This window comes from Protopterus annectens, chromosome 2.part0 (genome assembly GCF_019279795.1).
Source record: "Protopterus annectens isolate FY-2018-M chromosome 2.part0, PAN1.0, whole genome shotgun sequence".
Taxonomy (NCBI): Eukaryota; Metazoa; Chordata; order Ceratodontiformes; family Protopteridae; genus Protopterus; species Protopterus annectens.
In genome coordinates, this window is record NC_056728.1 from 124,103,989 (window position 1) to 124,125,787 (window position 21,799).

General features: G+C 39.5%; 1 protein-coding gene across 1 annotated transcript in view; it reads left to right on the forward strand.

Annotated features, from left to right (window-relative positions):
- LOC122792709 (cubilin-like) overlaps nt 1-21,799 on the forward strand; it is a 3,134,001-nt gene that overhangs the window by 2,684,335 nt on the left and 427,867 nt on the right. Inside the window, exon 60 of the mRNA XM_044060295.1 lies at nt 5,402-5,619. Within this exon, the coding sequence (XP_043916230.1) occupies nt 5,402-5,619 (218 nt within the window). The remainder of the gene's footprint in view (nt 1-5,401; nt 5,620-21,799) is intronic.

The window sequence follows — 21,799 nt, forward strand, 5'->3', positions numbered from 1 at the left end:
TTATTACAAGAAACTATCTGCTTATTTACTTATCATTTGCAAGAGTATGTTTTTTAAAAAGTGAGGTATGAAGAAAACCATTCAGCCCAACACAATATTCATGGGTGACTTTACCTATCCCCACATCAACTGAGAATCATAATGACCTCAGACATGCAGGCCCAGAGATTCCTGGACTCTGTTAACATAAACACCCTGGAAGAGCTAGTCCATCTACCTACCAGGGGCATAAGTATCCTTGACCTGGTACTCAAACATTAGGGAGCAATGCAGTATCTCTTGTGTAGAATCCTTACCGGGCAGGTTGGACCACAAAGCTGTTTCCTTTGAAATAAATACTAAGCCTTAGACCCTAGCTAACCACATAGCATTTAAAAATATTTCAAGGCTAACTACCTTCTACTAAATGACAGTCTAGGAACATTCCAAGCCCCCCCCCAAGCCTTAGAATAGTTTCCTCTGCCGAATTGTTTACAGAAACTGGGTACAATCATGTAAACAGATGTATAGACACAGATGTACCTACCCAAAGTAAACACAGGACAACTTCCAAAAGTAAGTCACAGTGGTAAAATCCTGGTATAAATAGGTTGTATAACAAAAGAAATAAAATCATGTCCATAAACAGGAAGGACATTGCCCAACAAAGTAAAAACTCCCCTCATTAATCTGAACAAGCAACTCAGAGGAATAAGTAAAGCCAAATTTCAGATAAAATAAGCCTTCCAAGCTAAGAACAACCATAACGCTTTTTTTCAGTTATGCCAACATATGATTACAAGCTGGGAATTATCATCAACTCCCCTGTGGGCACTAGCTTTCTTCAAGAAGGTGTGTCTCTGACTAACAAATGGTGCCAAAGCCATGGTCCTAAACTCAGTGCTAAGAAGTGCACAATTGTACCCTTTGGGAAGCCAGCCATCCCAATTAATTACCATATTGATAATACACACCTGAGTCGACCCAGTGGTCAGAGATCTGGATACACACGTAGAGTGTAGCCTTACCTTTGACCACCTTGAGGCCATAGTGGTGAGGCAATCCTTTTATGTTGTGGATCTTATAAGTAAGGGCATGGCATCTAGGCCAAAGATGTCATAGCATCTAGGCCAAACAGGTCATTATCCCACTGTACTCCGCCCTTATCAGACCAATCATAGAGTACAATACTCCCTTTGGTATGTACCTGACCAGGCATATGCATCAACTAGAGTGACCTCAGAGATTCCTTACAAAATGAATACAAAGCATAACAAACGTGCCTTGTGCAGAGCATCTTAAAGTCATTTCCCTGTACTCAGTCTCCTATAGATTGCTGAGGGTTGATCTATGCCTGGCTTACAAGGCATCCACAAACCCCACACTTATGAATCCCCTACATACTTTTAAGTCAAAGAGTACCAGAAATACAAGGTCTAGGGACCTGAATAATGTCTGTGACTTAAACAGAATATGTTGGAGAGACAAATATGTGTCCCAGAGACTGCCCCTCCTACAGAACAGGCTTCCCATCCATGTGAAGCTGAGTTCATCTGTTACCCAGTTTAAGCAAAACTTAGACCAGTGGATGGGGAATAGGAAAGTTACACCAGGCCTGGCACTCATGTCCCTTATGGATATAAATGTCTGGCCCTCAATGTCCTATTTGGATATAGGACATCATTATTCTTTCGGGAAACTTAGCTAGGCTTAGAAAGGCCCCACAGTTATTAGTCTAATAACAATCTATAAATCTCTGAAACTATGAACAACCTTAAAGGCAACACCCAGCAATATGTCAAACTAATGGTGAATGGAGCCACCTATTTCGAACCAGAGCATATAACAAATCTGCTGGCTGATAAATTTTGGTAAATTTTTACCACCCCACCAAGGAAATAGAGGCACCATTTGTCCACCAACTATCACCAGGGAGCAAGTCTTCAATGCACTCTCTAAGGCCAAGAATACTTCTTCATTGGGCACTGATAATAACTGAATAGCAAGAAACATGACTTGTTAGGCCTGCTAGACTCTCTGCTTAACCATACCCTCTAGACAGGTTTTATGACAAATGAATGGAGGACTACAGTGGTTATTCCTCTACACAATGGGGAGGTGAGGCTTCAGTGGACCCAAAGAACTAAAGACCTGTATGTTTGACTAATCTGATATGCAAGGCCATGGAAAAAATTATTAAGGATCTGATAAACAATGACATAGAAAACCTACAGACACTGGACCCTGCCCACAACAGTTTTGTCAAAGGTAAGTCATACCTACTTAATGTGGTAGACTTTTTCAAGAAGATCAGTAAAAGTATGGATGAGGACAAAACAGTGCACACTGCCTTCCTTAACCTGGCCAAGGCATTTGACACAATACCTCACTGGAGCATTGTAGATAAACTTAAAAAAACTAAGCATAAACCCATATGTCACCCAATGGATGGCCAGCTGTCTTACTGACATGACACAAGAAGTTAGGATGAAGGAATCCACCTCCACAAAGAGGCCAATTACTAGTGGAGTCCCACAAGGATGGGTGCTGGGGCCTCTCCTTTTTGGCATCTACATCTCTGGCATCAAGACAAATGTCAAGAGCCTCTGGCTGACTAAGTTTGCAAATGACTGCAAACTTAGCATGGTTATTGAATTTCCTAAAGACACAGATACCATTCAAGAAGGCTTGATGCAGACAAACCACTGGTGCCAATGCCATGGACTAAACCTCAGTGTGAAAAAATGCATACTAGTACCCTTTGGAAAGACAGCCTCCCCTCAAAATTATCACATTGATAATACACACCTAAAAATAGACCCAGTGGTGAGGGATCTGAGAATGCTTGTTGACAGTAACCTGAACTTTGACCAACACGCGTCTACTGTGGTGTGAAAATCATTCTACATTGCATAATTTATTAGTAAGGGTGTGGCATCCCATTACAAGAAGGTCATTTTTCCACTGTGCTCAGCTGTCATCAGACCAGTCACACCCATCAGCATGTCCCTAACCAGACATTTGCAACACCTACAGAGACTACAGAGGTTCAAGAATACAGGGAGTAAACAGTGGACTGTCTCAAACTCCTATCCCTGTACTTGGTCTCCTGCAGACTGCTATGTGGAGAAGTATGCCTAGCCTGCAAGACATTCTCTGAGCATTATCACTAGAAGGACTTGTTTACTAGAGGTTAAAGTGTCCCATCTTGCCAACAACATATTTAGATCTTCAACTATTGCTACTGTGTTACTATTAGTTAACATGGAAAGTTCTCTTATGAAAACTTTGTTCTTCAGTGCAGAAATTCAGTCTTCTATACATAACAACTTATATTAAAGACTGAGTTATAGTTATGTCTTTCAGCTTTTCCCAGTTAGGAGTCGCTACAGTGGAACTCCAGTCTGCTAATGATTGGCAGAGGATTTTTACGGTGCCAAGTTGCCAGCCCAACGTCCAACCTTCAAAGAAGGCACACCCATTCATGCTTGCACCTACCTGCATGTCTTTATACATCACTCAACCGTGGGGAGGACATGCAGACTCCACACAGAAGGCGCTCCAGCCGAGAAGAGAAAGGGAGAACCTCTTGCTGTTAGACGACAACGGTAACCGCTGTACCACCGCGGCCCCGTATTAAAGACGGAGTGTTCTGTAGAATTTTGATAGCCAATAGAAAATGCAGCTGATCCCGTGACACACCCTTTCCAGGTATAGGATTTCTGAGTATGCAAACTGTAAATAATCCAAACAGAATTGCTCTAGTGTCATTACAGGTCAACTATTTTTGAAGCTAGCTCATCAATTCTAAATGATATGACAAAAAAGCTGTGACTGAAGTGCTGGGATGTTTGTATAATTCTCCAAAATAAAAGTGTATAAGAATTTCTTGGTGAGCATGTGGTGTTTCTGATACAGTGAAAATTCAATGTACCAGACAAACTGTGAGCAGTCTAGTGATGAGGACATTACTGGTACAAGATTACCTGTGATGAAAATAGTGAGTAGCCCAGTAACTGAACCTCCACAGGCACATCCCTGCTGTCCAACTGCACTGTACATGGTTCAGCAGCAGACTTGATGCATACAAAACTGTCTGCCTCACAAAGTGTGACTTGTACACTAAGCTGTGGTTGGCCAGTGAGACAGCAGCTAATGACCACCAACACAAATGCTACAGCAACATGACTGGCTAGTACAAAAAGTGTTTTTAAATCTAGGAAAAAAGATTGCTAGAGAAACAATAATGGTACACAAAATGTGTGTGACTGGTTAAGTGACAGTGCAGCAGCTGCACATAAATGACTATCTGCTGCCCCAAGTACTGTTGGGACAGTGCTATCTACCATACAAATTGTGACTGGTCCAGAAAGAAACTGGTAAAATAATATGTCTGCCTACCTTTCCTAAAACAAATATTCTACAGGAATGCACAGAACTGTGATCACAGGATTAAAAACAGACACTTGCTTTTTTGTTATGTATCTGCACTTGTGTCATTGTTAAAAATGTGATTTAATAAAGATGTTAAGAAAAAAACGAACACTTGTGATTTTATTTTGAGGCAAGCCAACCATACACTCACATACACACACCTCATGCAACTGAATATAAACACATCTGAGGTCGGCAATACTTGAGTCAAATAAAAACATTTAAATTCTGCTCAAAAATAATGTACATGCCTTTCTTCTTTTTCTGTGAATTCAAAGAAAAACACCATATTCTAAACACAGTACTCAGATTAGTATGATTGAAACACTAGTGTTTCTGCGTAACTCACAAAACACATTTGTCTGCTGTTATAACTATAATAGCATAATGTAGCACAATAATTGCTATTAAAAGAGTAATGTCTGACTGCTGTGCCACCTTAGCCAGCAACAGAATATGAAATGAAGTCTGGCAAACAGGAGCAGCAGATTTTAAGAGCTGTGAATAGTGTATCCCAGCAATAGAACATAGATCAGCAGTTCTCTGGTGACAGTAACAACAGTCATGTACTAACTTGTCATGCATTTCTTTTTTATGGCTACTACGTACATTATTATTCAGATTATGGCTACTACTTATTCACATCTGGTGCGCACACGCACACACACACACACACTCACACACACACACACACACACACACACACACACACACACACACACACACACACATGCACTCACACACACACACACACACACACACACACACACACACACACACACACACACACACACACACACACACACGCACGCATGCACTCACACACTCACACACACACACACACACACACACACACACACACACACACACACACACACACACACACACACAGGAGCATTAAAATACTTGATTGTAAAGAAACATTATTTTCTCCTTTGGAATCCAATATCTGACATAATCTGAATTTTGACTGTTCTTTTGACTGTAGATTCAACCAGTTCCATCTTGAGGCTTCATCAACTTGCAGCTTTGACTATGTTGCTGTGTATGATGGGTCAGACATCTACGCTCCTCTTCTAGGCAAATTCTGTGGTTCAGCTATTCCACCAATCCTGAAATCTACTGGCAACACTCTCTTTTTGGTGTTTAAGACTGACTCCTCTATAACTGCAGGTGGATGGCGAGCTACTTTCAGGGAGACACTAGGTAAGATCATACTCATATTTTTAGCTTTGTTTATATAGGTCTTTAATTTGTATGGTGATAGTTTTTGAAAAGACATTCATCATCTGAGATAATAAGTAATACCTTTTTCTGTATGCTGCATGGGAGGCTGAAACAGTTTCTTCCAGGTTGGTGAGCATTATGTATTTGGGATTGTAGCATGATCTGGAATAGGTTCCCTACAATAAGTCAGCACAAAATTTGCAGAGTGTAAACTGAATAAGTTAATTAATCAAACAACATGCCTGCCAAACCTGCAGGTAACAGCAGTTTTAAAAAGCATTTTTTTCATGAAAACCTCTCAGAGAGAGAGGGAGAGATAGGTAGATAGATAATAATAGAGCTTTATGATATTCCTTTGGCAATTTGCTAAGCCAGATAAAATGCATTACTGACAACTGTTGTCACATGAAAGTCAATATGTTCTTCATTAGATCAATGTTGCAGTAGTTACAACTGTATAGGACATATTCTCATAGCCGGCCTTAGGGCATAGGCCAACTAGGCAGCCGCCTAGGGCGCCACTGTATCAGGGGCGCTTTTCCAGTATTTATTTGGTGTAGGTAGACCAGGATGGGGGCACCTGGGTGGTGTGGGGGCGAAATGGAGCCCTTTTGCCTAGGGCACCAGCTGAGCTAAGGCCGCTGCTGCATATTCTACCAAGGATATGGGATATCTAGTCAGACTGCAAAGCCTCAGGCTCCTTCCACTTGCACCATACATCTGCCCCAAGTATAAGATTACCTGCTAGTACACGAGGGATATATAGGTGAATAAAAACTCAGAGCTTTAGGTTCATAGGTTCATACTAGGCTATCTGCCCTAGGACATTTATAAGCCTAGCCAGAGTGTGTATGGCATTCGCCACCCATATTAAACTAATTTTGCTATGCCCTTTTTCAAGGTTAGTATACTGTGCCTCTGTCTAACAGTGACACAGAAGTGATACCCGGGGTAAACCTACGATCTCCCATCCACTCATCAAGATTCCTCTTGAAGAGAGTCAATGAGGGACTCTGCCTAACCTGGACTGGGATTTTATTCCAGAGTGAAGGGAGCCTCTGGGTTATGAATCTGTCCCTCCAGCATGTCCTATTTATTTCAGTGCTGAGGTTCAAGTCCCTCAAGCGCGTAGCTCGATGGGATTTGGATTTTCAGAGGTGCAGCATGTCCATTAATTCCGGGTTGGACATGGCTTTATACGTCAGGCACAGATCTCCTCTGAGCAGGCGGTATGCCACGGAGTAGAGCTGGAGTTTCTTTAACTGGGCAGCATACAGCATCTGTTTGAGCCCCTTGATCCTCTTGGTGAGGTACTTTTGGGGTCTTTCCAGTTGCTGCAGGTGTCTGGTAAGGTATATCCCAAAAGGGGCATTGTACTCAATTATGGGCTTGATGAGGGATGAGTAAAGAGGCACGATGACCTCCCCTGATCTAGATGTGAATCCCTTCATGATAAGGTGGGCTATATAAAATGTTTTTCTAACCACTTTGGCCACATGGTTGTCAAATGAGAGATTAATATCAACTTGGGTACCCAGGTCCCTAATTACTTCTTCTGTACTTAATGGATTACCACCTATGTGGTAATTTGTGGGCACTTTGTTTTTGCCAAAGGGGATGACTATACACTTTTTGGCGTTTAGCTTGAGGCCATGGCTCTGGCACCAGTTGTCTGTTTCTATGAGGCCCTTTTGGAGGATGCTTGTGTCGGCTGGAGAGTCTATTATGGCGCCCAGTTTGCAGTCATCTGCGAACTTGGTCAGCCACAGTCCTTCCATGTTGGCCTGTACCTCCGAGAAATATATACCGAACAAGAGAGGTCCCAGGACTGAGCCTTGTGGGACACCACTTGTAACTGGTTTGGAGTCTGACATGGCTCCAGCTATTCTAACCATGTGGGTTCTGTCCTTGAGCCAGTTTGCAACCCATCTAGTGACATAGGGGTTTATATTTAAGCTGGTGAGCTTATCTATAATGCCCGAGTGGGGTATTGTATCAAAGGCTTTTGCGAGGTCCCGGTAGGCTGTGTGGACCACCTTCCCCTTGTCAATGGACTTGGTGACTGTTTCAAAGAAATCAACCAGGTTCAAGAGGCAGGATCTGCCCTTAACAAAGCCGAACTGGGTAGGATCCAGTGTCTGCAGGTCCCCAATATCTTTATTCATAAGGTCCATGATGATCCTTTCCATAGCTTTGCAGACCAAGCTAGTGAGACTTATTGGGCGATAGTTTCCAGGATCTGTTGAGGCACCACCTTTGTGGAGAGGGACCACTGTTGCTGTACGCCACTCTTTGGGTACATATCCTGTAGTAAGGCTGAGATTGAACAGTAGTTTTAGGTTTGGGTTTAGCTCTTCTTGGAGTTCATGTAGGACGCAGCCCGGGACACTGTCTGGTCCCATTGATGCTGTGTTTCTTGCTTTGGAGAGGGCAGCTCTTACCTGAGCATCTGAGATGTCAGGGGGCAGCACTCTGCTGGGATAGATATTAACCCTTTTGGGGGGGAGTTTGCGCTAAACATGTCAGCTAGGATGTTGACAATGTCTGTGGGTTTGGTGTATTTTTTGTCATTTTGGACTAATTCTGAGCATATCTGGGAATTCCCACCCAGGTTCCTAACATAACTAAAGAAAGCCTTGTGATTATCCTTAGTGTCCTGTGCAATTTATATCTCGAAGCTGGCCTTAGACGATTTTATGAGTGCCCGTAGTTTTTTGCTAATACTGATCAGAGATGCCTTCCCTTTTTGGGATTTTGCTCTATCATGTAGTAGCTTCCTCTTTCTATTGTATAGTTTGTCTATGGCTGGGGTCCACCAGACAGGACATCTGCCTTTGGAGGATTGGGTCTTGGTTTTATTTGGGATTGCATGATCCATGCATTCCTGAAGGTGTTCATAGAATGCGTTTATAAAGGATTTTGTGGTCTGGGCCGTATTATCCACAGGCCCGGGGGCTTTGAAGGATTCCACCTTGGTTTTGAGAAGTGTGAAATTTGCTTTAGAAAAGTTTTTCACTGTGGTTTTCTGGGCATGGGGTGGGGTCCGGATGTGAATATCCAGTGAGATTAGTTTATGGTCTGATCTTACCAGTGAGGGATACACTTCTGGTCTGGAGCATAGAGTCCCCATGTTGGTGATGATCAGGTCCAGTATGTTTTCCCCTCTTGTGGGAGTGGTAACAAGTTGTTCCATAGCATTTGAGTTTATAAATTCTAGGAACCTTTGGGCTAGGGTGTTGGAGCTAGAGTAATGCTCCCAGTCTATGGTTGGGTAGTTGAAGTCACCCAATATAATGGTGTTTGGAGAGACCTTCATATTTTCCAGTGTTCTCAGGAAGGTTGAGTGGGGTTCCTGGGTTTGGGAGGGTGGTCTGTAGCAGGCTATAAACTGGAATGTAGTTTTACCCACTGTTAGTTGCACATGGATAGTCTCTGATGCTTCGTGCTGTGCCACCAACCTGGTGGTGTGGGTATCTTTGACGAATATTGATACTCCCCCTCCTTTTGTGGTTCGGTCCAAGTTTTGGGGCCAAAAAGCATGGTATGAGGTATAACCTGGTAGTGCTGGGGTGCTCTCGAGAGCCTTGAACCAGGTTTCTGTTACTGCACAGTTATCAATGTTCTCCATGCTAAGGAGAGTTTCGAGTGCGTGCATCTTGAGGTTTAGACTTCTGGCGTTGAGTAGCATTACTCTTAGTTTCTTATCCCTTGTGATACCTATGGAGGTGGGTTTGTCTTTTGAGCCTTGCCTAAAAAGGCACTATGGGGGTAGCAAGAGCCTTTGCCAATATCCAAAAGCCCAGGGGTGACAGGTGCAAGCCGTCCCTAGCGAAGCATCGTGGCTTGTCGAGCATGTCATCCCAGGCTGACAGGCATTGGATCCCCTTTGAATTACACCAATACTTAAGCCAATTGTTGAAATTGATAATCTTGTCTTCATACTGTGGCATCATTCTTGGTGAGGGTAAGATGCTACTCAAGGTCAGGGTCATACCGGCCTGGGCTACATGCTCAGAGAGCTCCTCTATGTCTCTTTTCATGTAGTCTAGGGAGGTACGTCTCAGGTCATTCACACCAGCATGGACAATGACTGAGTCATATTTGTACTTGCCTCGGAGTGACCTGAGTGCTTGTGTTATATGGCGGATCCTAGCGCCCAACAGGCAGCTCACCGTGACCTTCTCCTTGTTCAGCCTGGTGAGTGGGGCGTCAGTGTGCCTGATGATAGTCACCTATTACAAGTGTATAAGGTGTGTTGTTTAGCCTTAAGGGCTGTGACTGTTCGGCACACTGGCTTTGTGAGCTATGTGTTGCACGTGTTTTGTTTTGGGGTAGCGGTTGCTTGGGTGTCTGCTTTGGAGGTCTCTGCTGCTTAGGCAGATTTTTATTTAGAGCCTCCAAGTATGTTTTTGTGTGTTTATGTGCTTGGTTTGCTGTCGTGGTAGGTCTATGTGAGACTGGAATTGAGACTTTCTTGCATATGTATGCTTATGCATACTTTCGTCAGCTCAGAAACATTAGAATCTGTGGTCAGCTTTAGCTATAATCTCATGCAGATAAGTGTCCCTTTTAGGGAACTTTCCTTTTTCTCTGTAAAAGTTATGTCAAAAAATCTTTTATTTGTCAGAAAGGGCAAACTGCTCTTATTATAGGAAAATTCCATATAAGGATTCTCATACAAGCTGTGTTTTGTCTTAGTGAACAGAATGACAGTTTGTTCTGTCAAATTTGTCTCCCCTCTACTCCTAAACCAAATAGTAGTAGGTTAAACTCCCTGAAGATCTTATTTGAAAAAAAAAAAAGTGTGTGAAGATCTTGGCACATGCAGTCAAGGCACTGGATTCCATATCAGTGTACCACCCCCCAGCAGTAAATGAAAACAAAGTTGACTAAAGAGGTTACTGAAGAACTCCAGCTGTCTTCCTTTTTTCTGTGGTTTAAGACTGATGACTCCACTGAGGTGCCTAAGCAGCAGCTGTCTGTGTTTCTTGATCTCTCTGGCACATCCACTCTAGAGACTGCTAAGGTACCTGAACATAACACATCCCTTGAGTACATTTATCAGACAGAGCTTGCCTGGAAGAAAGATTTGTGTTTTATACTGTATGAGGATGAGGGGGGCATATTCCCAAGTACTGGCCAGGTTACTTATGTAAGTCTGGCGTACGGATTCCTCTCTCAAAACCTTAATACTTGCAACCTCTAAAAGTGCACACAGAAAACTACCCCCTCTGTTCAAAATGGTTCCCAGGAGGATTGGTTCAGTTTTGCAAAGGGTTTATTTTAAATAGTAATGGCTTTAAGCCATTCGGTCTCTTCAGCCTTTTCTTCCAGCTTCTTCTTCCACTTCATCTGAAAAGGAAGCTCCCTCAGACTCTGAAAATGAGGGTCTAGACTATGACTCTTCTCTGAAGATACTTTTTCCCTAGAATCTCCTAATGAAGAAATCTGTTTTAGAGACAATCTCCAAAATTAAAAATGTATTTAAATGAAAAGGTGGTTTCAGAATCACAAAAATATCACAAGTTCCTTAGCATGGATTCTTAAAAAACAGTAATTATCCCACGTGTCTCACGGGCCTTTAGAGAATGCTTTAAATGCAGCGGAAGCCTTATTTCAAACATGAACACATGAATCTCAAGGAAATGATTGCCCTAATAAAAGCTCTTAGAGTTCTAAATTAGTTATTGGGCCAATGTTAGTGATAACAGACAACACCATAGTAGAGTGCTGTATAAGCAGATAAGGGAGGACAAGTTCCTATCCCCTTTGCAGACTAGCTGTGATTGCCTGGGAATTGGCAATTTAGCACAATCTAACTATATGCTACATGAACTCCATCACAGCAGAACAAAACAGCAGACTGTTTGAGCAGATCTGAGGTTTACCTTCCTTGAGTGGATGCTACACCCAGAACTTTTCCAGGAGATTGTCTGTCTGTGTGGGGAACTCCCCAAGTAGATCTGTTTGCCCTCCATCTCAACAGATGACTACAGCAATTATTTTCCAGGAGACCTTGCAAATAGGCCTGGAAAATGAACCATTCTCTTTCTCTTAATCTGGAATTTTCCTTTTTTCTGATATCCAAAGTCCTACTAAAGGTCGAGAAGGACTTGCCAAAGATGCTTCTGTTGTCTCCCTTTGGCCAGGATTACATTGCTTCTCCCTTCTCTTGTATCTGGCCAGAACCAGTTCCCAAAGCTACCTCACAAAGCAGACTTGCTCACACAGGACAAGGGATCCCTCATCCATCCCAACATACAAAATCTCCATCTATCTGCATGAATGATAGGTTTCTGATCCCATTTTGTTGCCTTTTTTTCTGAGGATGTACATCAGGTTTTAAAGGAGGCATGAAAACCTGCTACTAGAAAATGAAACCTAGCCAAATGGAAAAGATTTTCTAGTTGGTGCCATAAAAGAGAACAGGACCCATACAAAGAAGGGGTTCCTCTGGTTCTTCAGTACCTATGTCAATTACTCATTTCAGGCCTTGGATGCACTTTTATCAAGGTATACCTTTCTACCATTTATTTCTGCCTGAATACCGTTGAATCCTCCTTTCTTCTTTATTCCAAGTCAAACAGTTTTTAGAAGGGGCATTACATATTAGTCCATCTAGAAAGCAAGTGACACCTTCCTATGATCTAAATTTTGCGTTGGAGAAGTTAACTCTATCTCTTCTGAAACGTCTAACTTGGGATATTGATTTACTTATTGCTGTGACTTCTAGACAGATATCTGAATTTGCGACAGGGCTAGCCACCTGGCAGTGTGAACATTGGCACTAGATGATTGTCATCTCAACTCAATGTATAAAAAAAGAAAAGGGTGTTGTGGATGGATGCATGACAGCCCAATTTCTTTTTATTTATGTTGCATAAAGACAAGATGAGTCTTAGAACCAACCTTTACTTTACTTACAAGGTTATTTTTGAATTTACCCTCAGCCCAACTGTTCATCTCCCTGTGTTGCACTCTGCATCTAAAAACAAAGAAGCAATATTTGGACGAGACTAATGATTTTAGAAAAATCTAACCATTTTTTTTTTGTTTACTGTGATGGTAAGCAAAAAAAATATCAGACAGTGTCTAAGCAAACAATGTCTAAGTGGCATTTTCAGACAGTTTGTTAGTTAAACCATGGCAAAAGTCCCCCTCAGAATGTCAGTGTTCATTCTACAAGAGCTGTGGTCATTTCTGAGGCTTTGGGGAAAGAGGTGGACTCTAGATCTACTCTAGAGTTAGCTATTTACTCCTCTGGGCAAACTTTTACTAAGCATTACAAGCCTGACTCATTTTCCAGAGCTAGGGCAGGGTTTGCTAGAGTTATTCTCCAGAAACTCGTAGACTCTGTCCCTTGTCTATCCACCCTTTCTTTCTGAGCTTTGGTAATTGTCCCATACAGTTATGGTTACTGCAACAGTGAGCTAATGATTAATATAGTATAAATGTGTAGATTAATTTACCATAACAGTAGATGCTCAAATAGATCACTGTTGCAGTGATAGCACCCTCTCTCCGTCCCTGTGTTTTTCTGTATTGTCTCTGACTGGAGTAGGGTATCCTTTGTCTTACATTTGCACTTCTGACATGATATAACATTATTACTTCAGAAAAAAGAAAGCTCTGAATTTTGGCATGCACATACATTTCTCTAATACTAGCATAATCCAGTACTCACAAGAGATTTTATCGAGCACTTTCATCTTTCAGGAACAAGGACTTTGAGTATTGAGACTTGTGAGTATTAGATTGCATTTTGTATTTGGTTTTACAGTTTTTTTTTATCCATGGTCTTAGGCTAAGTCTTGACTTTTTGTTGTTTTATCGAGTTTTATACTAGTATGTAATATCTTGTTGAGACTGGATATAGTGTGCATGAGGAAGAAGCCTGAAGCTTTGTAGACTAACCAAACATGTTTTGTCTATACAATAAAATGGGGGGGGGGCATGAAAGTGACTAGCAATGTGTCTTACAACTCATTGCTGGGACCTCACCTTTTTAGCACTTACTTTTTAGATCTCCAAGCAGAGAGTCAATATCTCCAGCTAACAAAGTCTGCAGATGGCTGCAAAATGGGGCTTTTAGTTAAGTTATGCTCTGACATTGAAACCCTTCAGAATGAACTTTCCCTTGTAAACACCTGGTGTACTAAAATGGGCTAAATGTAAATAAAAAAAAGTGTAGTATCATCATGTTTGGTAGACAAGCCCCCCCCCCCCCCTTTACTGTATAGACAAAACACCAGTGCAAAACAAAGGTATAGTTAGGGACCTAGGAAAGTACAGTTGCATACATTAACTTACCATAGCAGTAGATGTTGTAAGGATATCAGATGTTTATATGTACATATATGCACACCACACACACACACACAGTGTTTCAGTATTATCCATTTTTAATATAATTGCATTAATTTTATAAAATAGAAAATTTACTCTAGTGAGTAAGGCCACCTGCAAACTTCTCCTGTCCTCTTCTCTTCTTTTCTATCATCTTCTCTTCTCTTCTGTCCAGATTTACAACTACACATAAGCAGAGAAGAACACAGAAAATTAGAAGTATCATATTTTCTTCTATTTCTCTTCCTTCAATGCACAGAAAGTTCCTTTTAGATAATTTGCTACAGTATTGTGCAGAGCAGTGCTTCTGCATTTAACCTACAATACTCAACAGAATACAAACAGCAGATGAAAAAACATATGCAGATTAATTCTATTAGCAGACCCCCAAGTGCACCATTGCAATTTGCTAAAATATTATATTTGGATTTCAGTGCCTCACATGGCCACTTTTTTTGTAAGGTGTCTAATATATAAGGTTCTGAAACACAGTTACTGCCCCTCTTTTAAGAGTAAAACTACCTTTACAAGTCAAACCTTATGTACTCAGAAGTATACAGGACAAAAATTTCTCTCTAGTACACTCCCCATTTAAAAGTGCTGTAGGTTAGAAAGCCTTTTATAGACTGGGACCTGCTACTTGGAACCACCTACCAAATGGCATAACAATTTAGAAACCATTAAATGCTTCAGAGATGCACTTAAGCAGCATGTCTTTACCAAATCTACCTGCAACTGCTAGCAATACAATGGTTAGGTAACTTAACATCCAATATCAGGAATAATAGAATACATTCAAGAAACATTTCTCATTCTCTTAATGTGTCATCTTTTTTAAACATCTTTACTGAATTATCACTTATGGCATAGGCAAACATATATTAACAAAAACTTTTACATACATTATACATCCCATAGCTTATCTTTATAACTATTGTCAGTCCAACAGTGTATATTTTGTTCAATTCCTGCGTTCCCTCAAACGTCACTCCTTCTCCTCTTGAGCATTATTCTGCATGTATTCTTCCCATAATTTCCATTTATCTTTATTCAATTCTCTCTTTTCCTTTTCCAAAAGATTGCTCTTCCAGTTATTTTATCATTTTTATAATAGTTAATGCTTCATATACTTGGTTTAGATATTGATTTCCATTTCTAGTAATTACTTTTTGGCAGCCAACATAATAAAATTAATTAAATTAAATTAAATTATTAAGGCCTTATTATGTCTAGGGAATTGAGAACCTGTGTCACAGTTCAAAAGAGTCATATTCACAATTGCATTGAATTGCATATCCATTATTTCTGAGAGAGTATTCTGTAGGGAACCTTTTAAATCTGCCAACTTATTACACTCACAAAACATATATTCCAATTTATCTCTTTCTTCCCAGTACATCTCCAACATTTGTTCTGGATTAAACTTAAAATTCCACCAGAGCAGGTTGTGTGCTTAATATTCCCCTATGCCTTTTTCCTTGCCTATACTCTGATATTAATCTGTGGTAGGGAAGGCATTCTCTAGTCTGAAGTCCAAACATCTTCTTGGCCTCATCCCACTCTGTTACCTTTCCCTCTCTAGTTGTTTGCTCCAAATACCTTAGTTTCTTTGCCAGTTTTCTTCAGTAAATTCAAGGCCCCCTGCTGCCTATTTTCTCTACCTAACTTGCAGTCATATCTACTGGCAAAATCTCCTTTCTGCATACTCATGTTGGCTTAGTTCTTAGAATACCTTATTATTCTTTATGAATATAATATTCTGTATGGTTATTATTCTCCATAAGATTCTGCATCTAAAATCCTATGCTCCTGCTCTTTATTGAACTTCTCTCCTGCTTCATCATTATCCCTTTCCATTTTGAATGGAAAGTTTCTCCCCAGGTCTCCACTGAAAATGGGCTCTGACTCAATCAGACTTTCCAGGTAAACAAATGTTAAATAAATAAATTAATTAATAAATAACCTTCTGCTTGTGTTATACATTTGAGCCTTAACCATGTAGCTCTAAAATATCCCTTTAAATCAGGTAATCTTAATCCACTTTGTTCTATTGGAAGGATCAACATATCCCACTTAACTGATATTCCCTTCCCAAATAAATTCCTTCAACTCTTTATTAATTGTTTTCCACAACTTCTTCTCTGACTGATAAAAATATGTAAAAAACACAGCCCAGCAGTTCAGGACCCGTAATTAGCAGCTAGTTAATCCAACTTGTTCCAACCAAGGTGAAATTACTGGCAACGGCCGAAAGGTCTTTGAAACAAACAGTCTTTATTGAAACAAAATTACTCCAAGCACTTTCACCCGTATATTATCAGGCTTTTTCAAGGAAAATCACTCAGCAACATGTGCGCATCCAGTATTCACTTTACAGATAGGGCCAGCACTGCAGTTCTTCCTTCTTTCAGTTGTTATTTTATTTTAGTTAATTCACAGTTTGCTGGTTTAGTTAACTCTGCTACTCAAAGTCCATTTTCAGAGGGGACCTTAGTTTTGGCAAACTCCTTTGTGGTTTAGAATTTCAGTCCAGTGTGCTAAGCAGTAGTAAAGTTCCTTGTCTAATGCAAGTCCACATGGCTAAATAGCAAAGGTACTTGTTTAATTCCAAACCACAGGGCTGAACAGTAACATTTATTTTATAATTAAAGACCACAAGGCTGGCTAGTAAAGTTCTTCGTTTAATTCCAGTCCACAAGGCTGAATGGTAGAGTTCTTTATCTCAGTAGCAGATGCAGAGTACACACTGTCTCTGAATTAGTCTTTTTAAACATTGTAGTACTTTAGAGACAGGGTATAGTTATACAACTTTTAGTTAACCATACCTGTAGACTCTTGGCCCTTTGAGATAAAGTATACAATCTATTTTGTTAAGGTGAAGCAGTTTTCCTCAAGAAACCATCAACACTTCCAGTATTTACATTTAGACAAAGACTTTTTTTTTTTTTTTTTTTAATACACTTTGCTGTACTGAGGTTACTATAACCAAGTCTTACATGCTTCTTTCTGGAGGTGATACAGCTTAATTGATTTCTAGCAGCTCCACTGACAATGCACTCCTGTTAAAGTTGCCTTTGCCTTGCACTGTTGAGTTTACACAGTCCAAGTCAGTTATAAATACAAATAACTTACAGTTACAAATAACTGACTTGGACTGTGTAAACTCAACAGTGCAAGGCAAAGGCAACTTTAAGAGGAGGGTGTTGTCAGTGGAGCTGCTAGAAATCAATTAAGCTGTATCACCTCCAGAAAGAAGCATGTAAGAATTGGTTATAGTAACCTCAGTACAGCAAAGTGTATTTAAAAAAAAAAAAGTCTTTGTCTAAATGTAAATACTGGAAGTGTTGATGGTTTCTTGAGGAAAACTGCTTCACCTTAACAAAATAGATTGTATACTTTATCTCAAAGGGCCAGGAGTCTACAGGTATGGCTAACTAAAAGTTGTATAACTATACCCTGTCTCTAAAGTACTACAATGTTTAAAAAGACTAATTCAGAGACAGTGTGGACTCTGCATCTGCTACTGAGATAAAGAACTCTACCATTCAGCCTTGTGGACTGGAATTAAACGAAGAACTTTACTATCCAGCCTTGTGGTCTTTAATTAAAAAAGAAACGTTACTGTTCAGCCATGTGGTTTGGAATTAAACAAGTACCTTTGCTATTTAGCCATGTGGACTTGCATTAGACAAGGAACTTTACTACTGCTTAACACACTGGACTGAAATTCTAAACCACAAAGGAGTTTGCCAAAACTAAGGTCCCCTCTGAAAATGGACTTTGAGTAGCAGAGTTAACTAAACCAGCAAACTGTGAATTAACTAAAATAAAATAACAACTGAAAGAAGGAAGAACTGCAGTGCTGGCCCTATCTGTAAAGTGAATACTGGATGCGCACATGTTGCTGAGTGATTTTCCTTGAAAAAGCCCGATAATATACGGGTGAAAGCGCTTGGAGTAATTTTGTTTCAATAAAGACTGTTTGTTTCAAAGACCTTCGCCAGTAATTTCACCTTGGTTGGAACAAGTTGGATTAAGTAGCTGCTAATTTCGGGTCCTGAACTGCTGGGCTGTGTTTTTTTCATTCTTGTTTTTTTCTTTTGTTTTTTTATTTCGTTGATAAAAATATGTCTGACCTGTATTTAAAATTAAAGTGACTAAAAACTTTTTCATTGCTTGTATCTTACTATCCATATCCATAAACAAGACTTTCCATTTTCTCAAGCTTTGTATCATCTTTTGTTTGGCCTCTTCCCACATATCCTTAGGCGCCATAACAGAAACCTTTTTAATCCATACTCCTAAATACTCCATGTTATGTATTGTGACCTCATAAATATGGATATTGCTAAACCAATTTGTGTGTGGATACATAGTCTATGTCTATAGCCTTTGTTTTTTTTTTTCTTTAGTTTTATATTCCAAAAAAACTTGAAACCATCCCAAAATATTCCACAACACTGAAATGCCCTTTCCTGAATTAATCAGGTACAAAATAATATAATGTGCAAATAAAGCCTACTATTCTTAATTATCATACCGGTTATATCCCTGCATTTCTGTGCCCCTTATTTTCTTTGCCAATGGCTCTGAATATAAAGCAAATAACAAAGAGGAAAGAGGACATCCTTACCTGGTTCCTCTATTCAGACACAACTTATCAGAGGACAACCCTCCGACTTTAATTCTTGCCTCTGATCCTAAATATATCCTCATAATTAATGGTATTATTCTGTCAGGGAATACAAATGTTTCCATTACCCTACTCAAAATCCCAGCTTACTCTGTCAAATGCTTTCTCTACATTATTACCCACCAACAATCAGCTGCATTTTCTTACATTCTGCTTCCCTGTGGATCATCATTGTTCTGTTAATGTTGTCAAATGTTTGTCTCCCCTCCACAAAACCACATTCATCCATATCTTTCAATTTTGGCAACACTTTTGTCATTCTTTAGCTAGTATAGACATAAACACTTTATAATCATGGTGTAAAATTAAAATTGGCCTGTATGAAGCTAGGTCTGTTGGGTATTTGCCATCCTTAGGTAATACAGCTACCACAGCTTTCATCCACGATTTTGGTGCTTTCCCTCTTTTTAAAATAGTGTTTATCAAAATCTTTCAGATCTTTATCATTTTCTTCCCTCCAGGAATACTATCTGTTCCTGGAGACTTTCCTGAAGATTAATTGTACATCACCATTTATATTTGAGCCCCTCCTATCTTAACTGTTAAGTTGTTGAGCCTCAACTACCACTAACCTTGGCATTATTAATTTTTCATAAATATTTCCATTGTTTGCTCTTTCTTGATTTCCATGTCTCTGCTTTATACGAAAAATTCATAACATTTCTATAATATCTCTAATATCTCTACAGGATCTTTGGTTATTTTTCTTGTTACAGGCTCCATACATTTGGCAACAACTCTTTCTGCTTTCTTGTGCTAAAAGTGCCCTGGCGTTATTATCAAAAAATAGTCACTTAACAGAAATCTTTCTAAATGCATGCATATTTTCCAGATTCTCCATATTTTCTCTGTAGTATTCTACATTTGCACCTCTTCTTGTTCTGTGAAATTTCCTTATTCTGCAATACTTTAAACTTTGTCAGACCATCTAAGTAACTCCTATTATTTCTCAACCATATGTCTTTCTCTTTTATTTCTACCCTGCTCTTAAACTCCATTTTCATTTTATTCCACTCACAATCTATAACATATGAAGATATTTGTATCTTCCATAAAAAGTCTCAAATAATTTCCATTACTCATTCATTAAATTCCTCTCTGTTAGGGAGGGAGGAAATCACTAGTCTCTAAGTTTTACTTCATTACTCCTCAATTTTATCTTTGCTTTTATTGGTGCATGATCTAAAATAATTATTGGATGTATGTCAAAGCATTCAATTAAATGCAAATCTTCCTGTGAAATGTATTTTTATGTAGTTATTTTGAGAAATAATATGAACATTTTGTCAGAGTTCCTATTATTGAATTTCTTCAGACATCTACCCTCTTTTGTTATATTTTCCCTGCTAGGTTCCCGGATACATCCTCACTATTGCAAATCAAGTTCTAGTCCCTACTTATACGTAATATTCTCTGCTGAAAGCTGATTATTTATCCTAAACATTTCTTAAGCCCCATAACCTCACTTTTTGGAATGTAAATACATGCCATTATAACCCTTCTCCCTGGTCAACAGCTCCTTACTACCACAAATCTACAATTACTGTTTTTTATCCCTCTTCTGTCACTATTGGATCTCCTCTAGCAATTAGTATAATTACTCCTGTTTTCCTTTGTCCCTGATGATATGCTGAATTTCCATCCTGAAATCCTTTCTTTGTCAAATTCACTTGCTTATTTCTTTCCGTTTGTCTGTTGCACCATTGCTATTTGCACAGTGTATTCTTTAGTATAATTCAGTACTTGTTTCTTTTTGTCTATACCTGTAAGGCTGTTTACTTTCCAAGAAAATAGAGATAGCATAGCCAATATAATAAAAAAGCTATTGTTTCCACCAATTATACATGACATTTTTTGAATGTGTATTCCAATGTTTGTGTTACAGGTTAACACTAATGTTTGGCGGGCTGATATTTAATACAGCTGTTTCTTCTTCTCTCCATTTGAAACTATCTCACATTTTCAAGACTTTTTGTTTTAAAGAAACACCTCAAATAAAAAAATGAAATACATTTTCAGAGCGGTCCCATTCCCTATTAACTTAGAACAAACGTAAGACTATGTACAGCTTCAAAAATGAAATTTAGCCTTCAGATAGGAACAATTTCTCTCAAATTGACAGATGCATCCACAGATATTACTTACCCTAAAATTAAGGTTACCCATGCTAAAGTGCAAGCAACAGCCTGTGTTTCCACTTATACAGATTACTGTCTGTTCTTTTCTTATGTCTATTCACCGCAAATGTGTAAACAGCATGTATGCTTCAGAAACCATTAAATGTTAGCCCCTAAGAAAGAATGCAATGTCTACCTTTAAAGAAAACTAAATTATAAATTGTATATTGTTCTATTATGCACATTAAAGTATTAAGGCTGCTAGGGAGGGTATTGTCTCATATTCACTTTCCATAGCTTCAAACTTTATTTTTTACTGAGCTTCCATTTTACCTTTAAATTTTACATTTCTCAAAGAATTGTCAGAACACTCAAAATGAATTGTTAATATCTGCAGATAGCTTGTCTCCATATAAAAGTAGTCAGTAATGAGTCTTTGAACAGAATGTGCAACTGCCTTCAATTGCAGACTTCTTGACTCCCACCAAACGTGTTAATGGAAAAAAAAACATGCTAATGTCTTTGCAGATGTAAGAAAGTTAGCATTTTAATGGCTTTCATGATTTTGTCTTAGGATCATAGGCTCATAGGAAGTTACTAGGCTATTGGCCCTGAGGCCCTTACAAGCCTAGCCAAGAATTTAGCCAATGTTCTGACAAGTTAGCACCTGATGCCCCTGTCTAGCAGGGACACAGGTGGAATCCCAGGGGAGTATTTTCTGTTCCCCATCCAGTTATCCAGGTTGTGATTAAAAAGGGTTAATGAGGTACTCTACTTGACGTGGAGAGGGAGTCTATTCCACAGAAGGGGGAGTCTCTGGGACACAAATCTGTCCTGCCAACAAGTCCTATCCATGTTGCAGACCAGGTTGAGGTCACGCATGTGGGTTACTCGAGTGGAGCTTGACTTACAGATATACAGCAGGACTATCAAGGCAAAGTTTCTCTATGAACGTTGTTGTCAGAACAATGAGAATCGCAGACTTTCTGCTTGCAGGCTCACT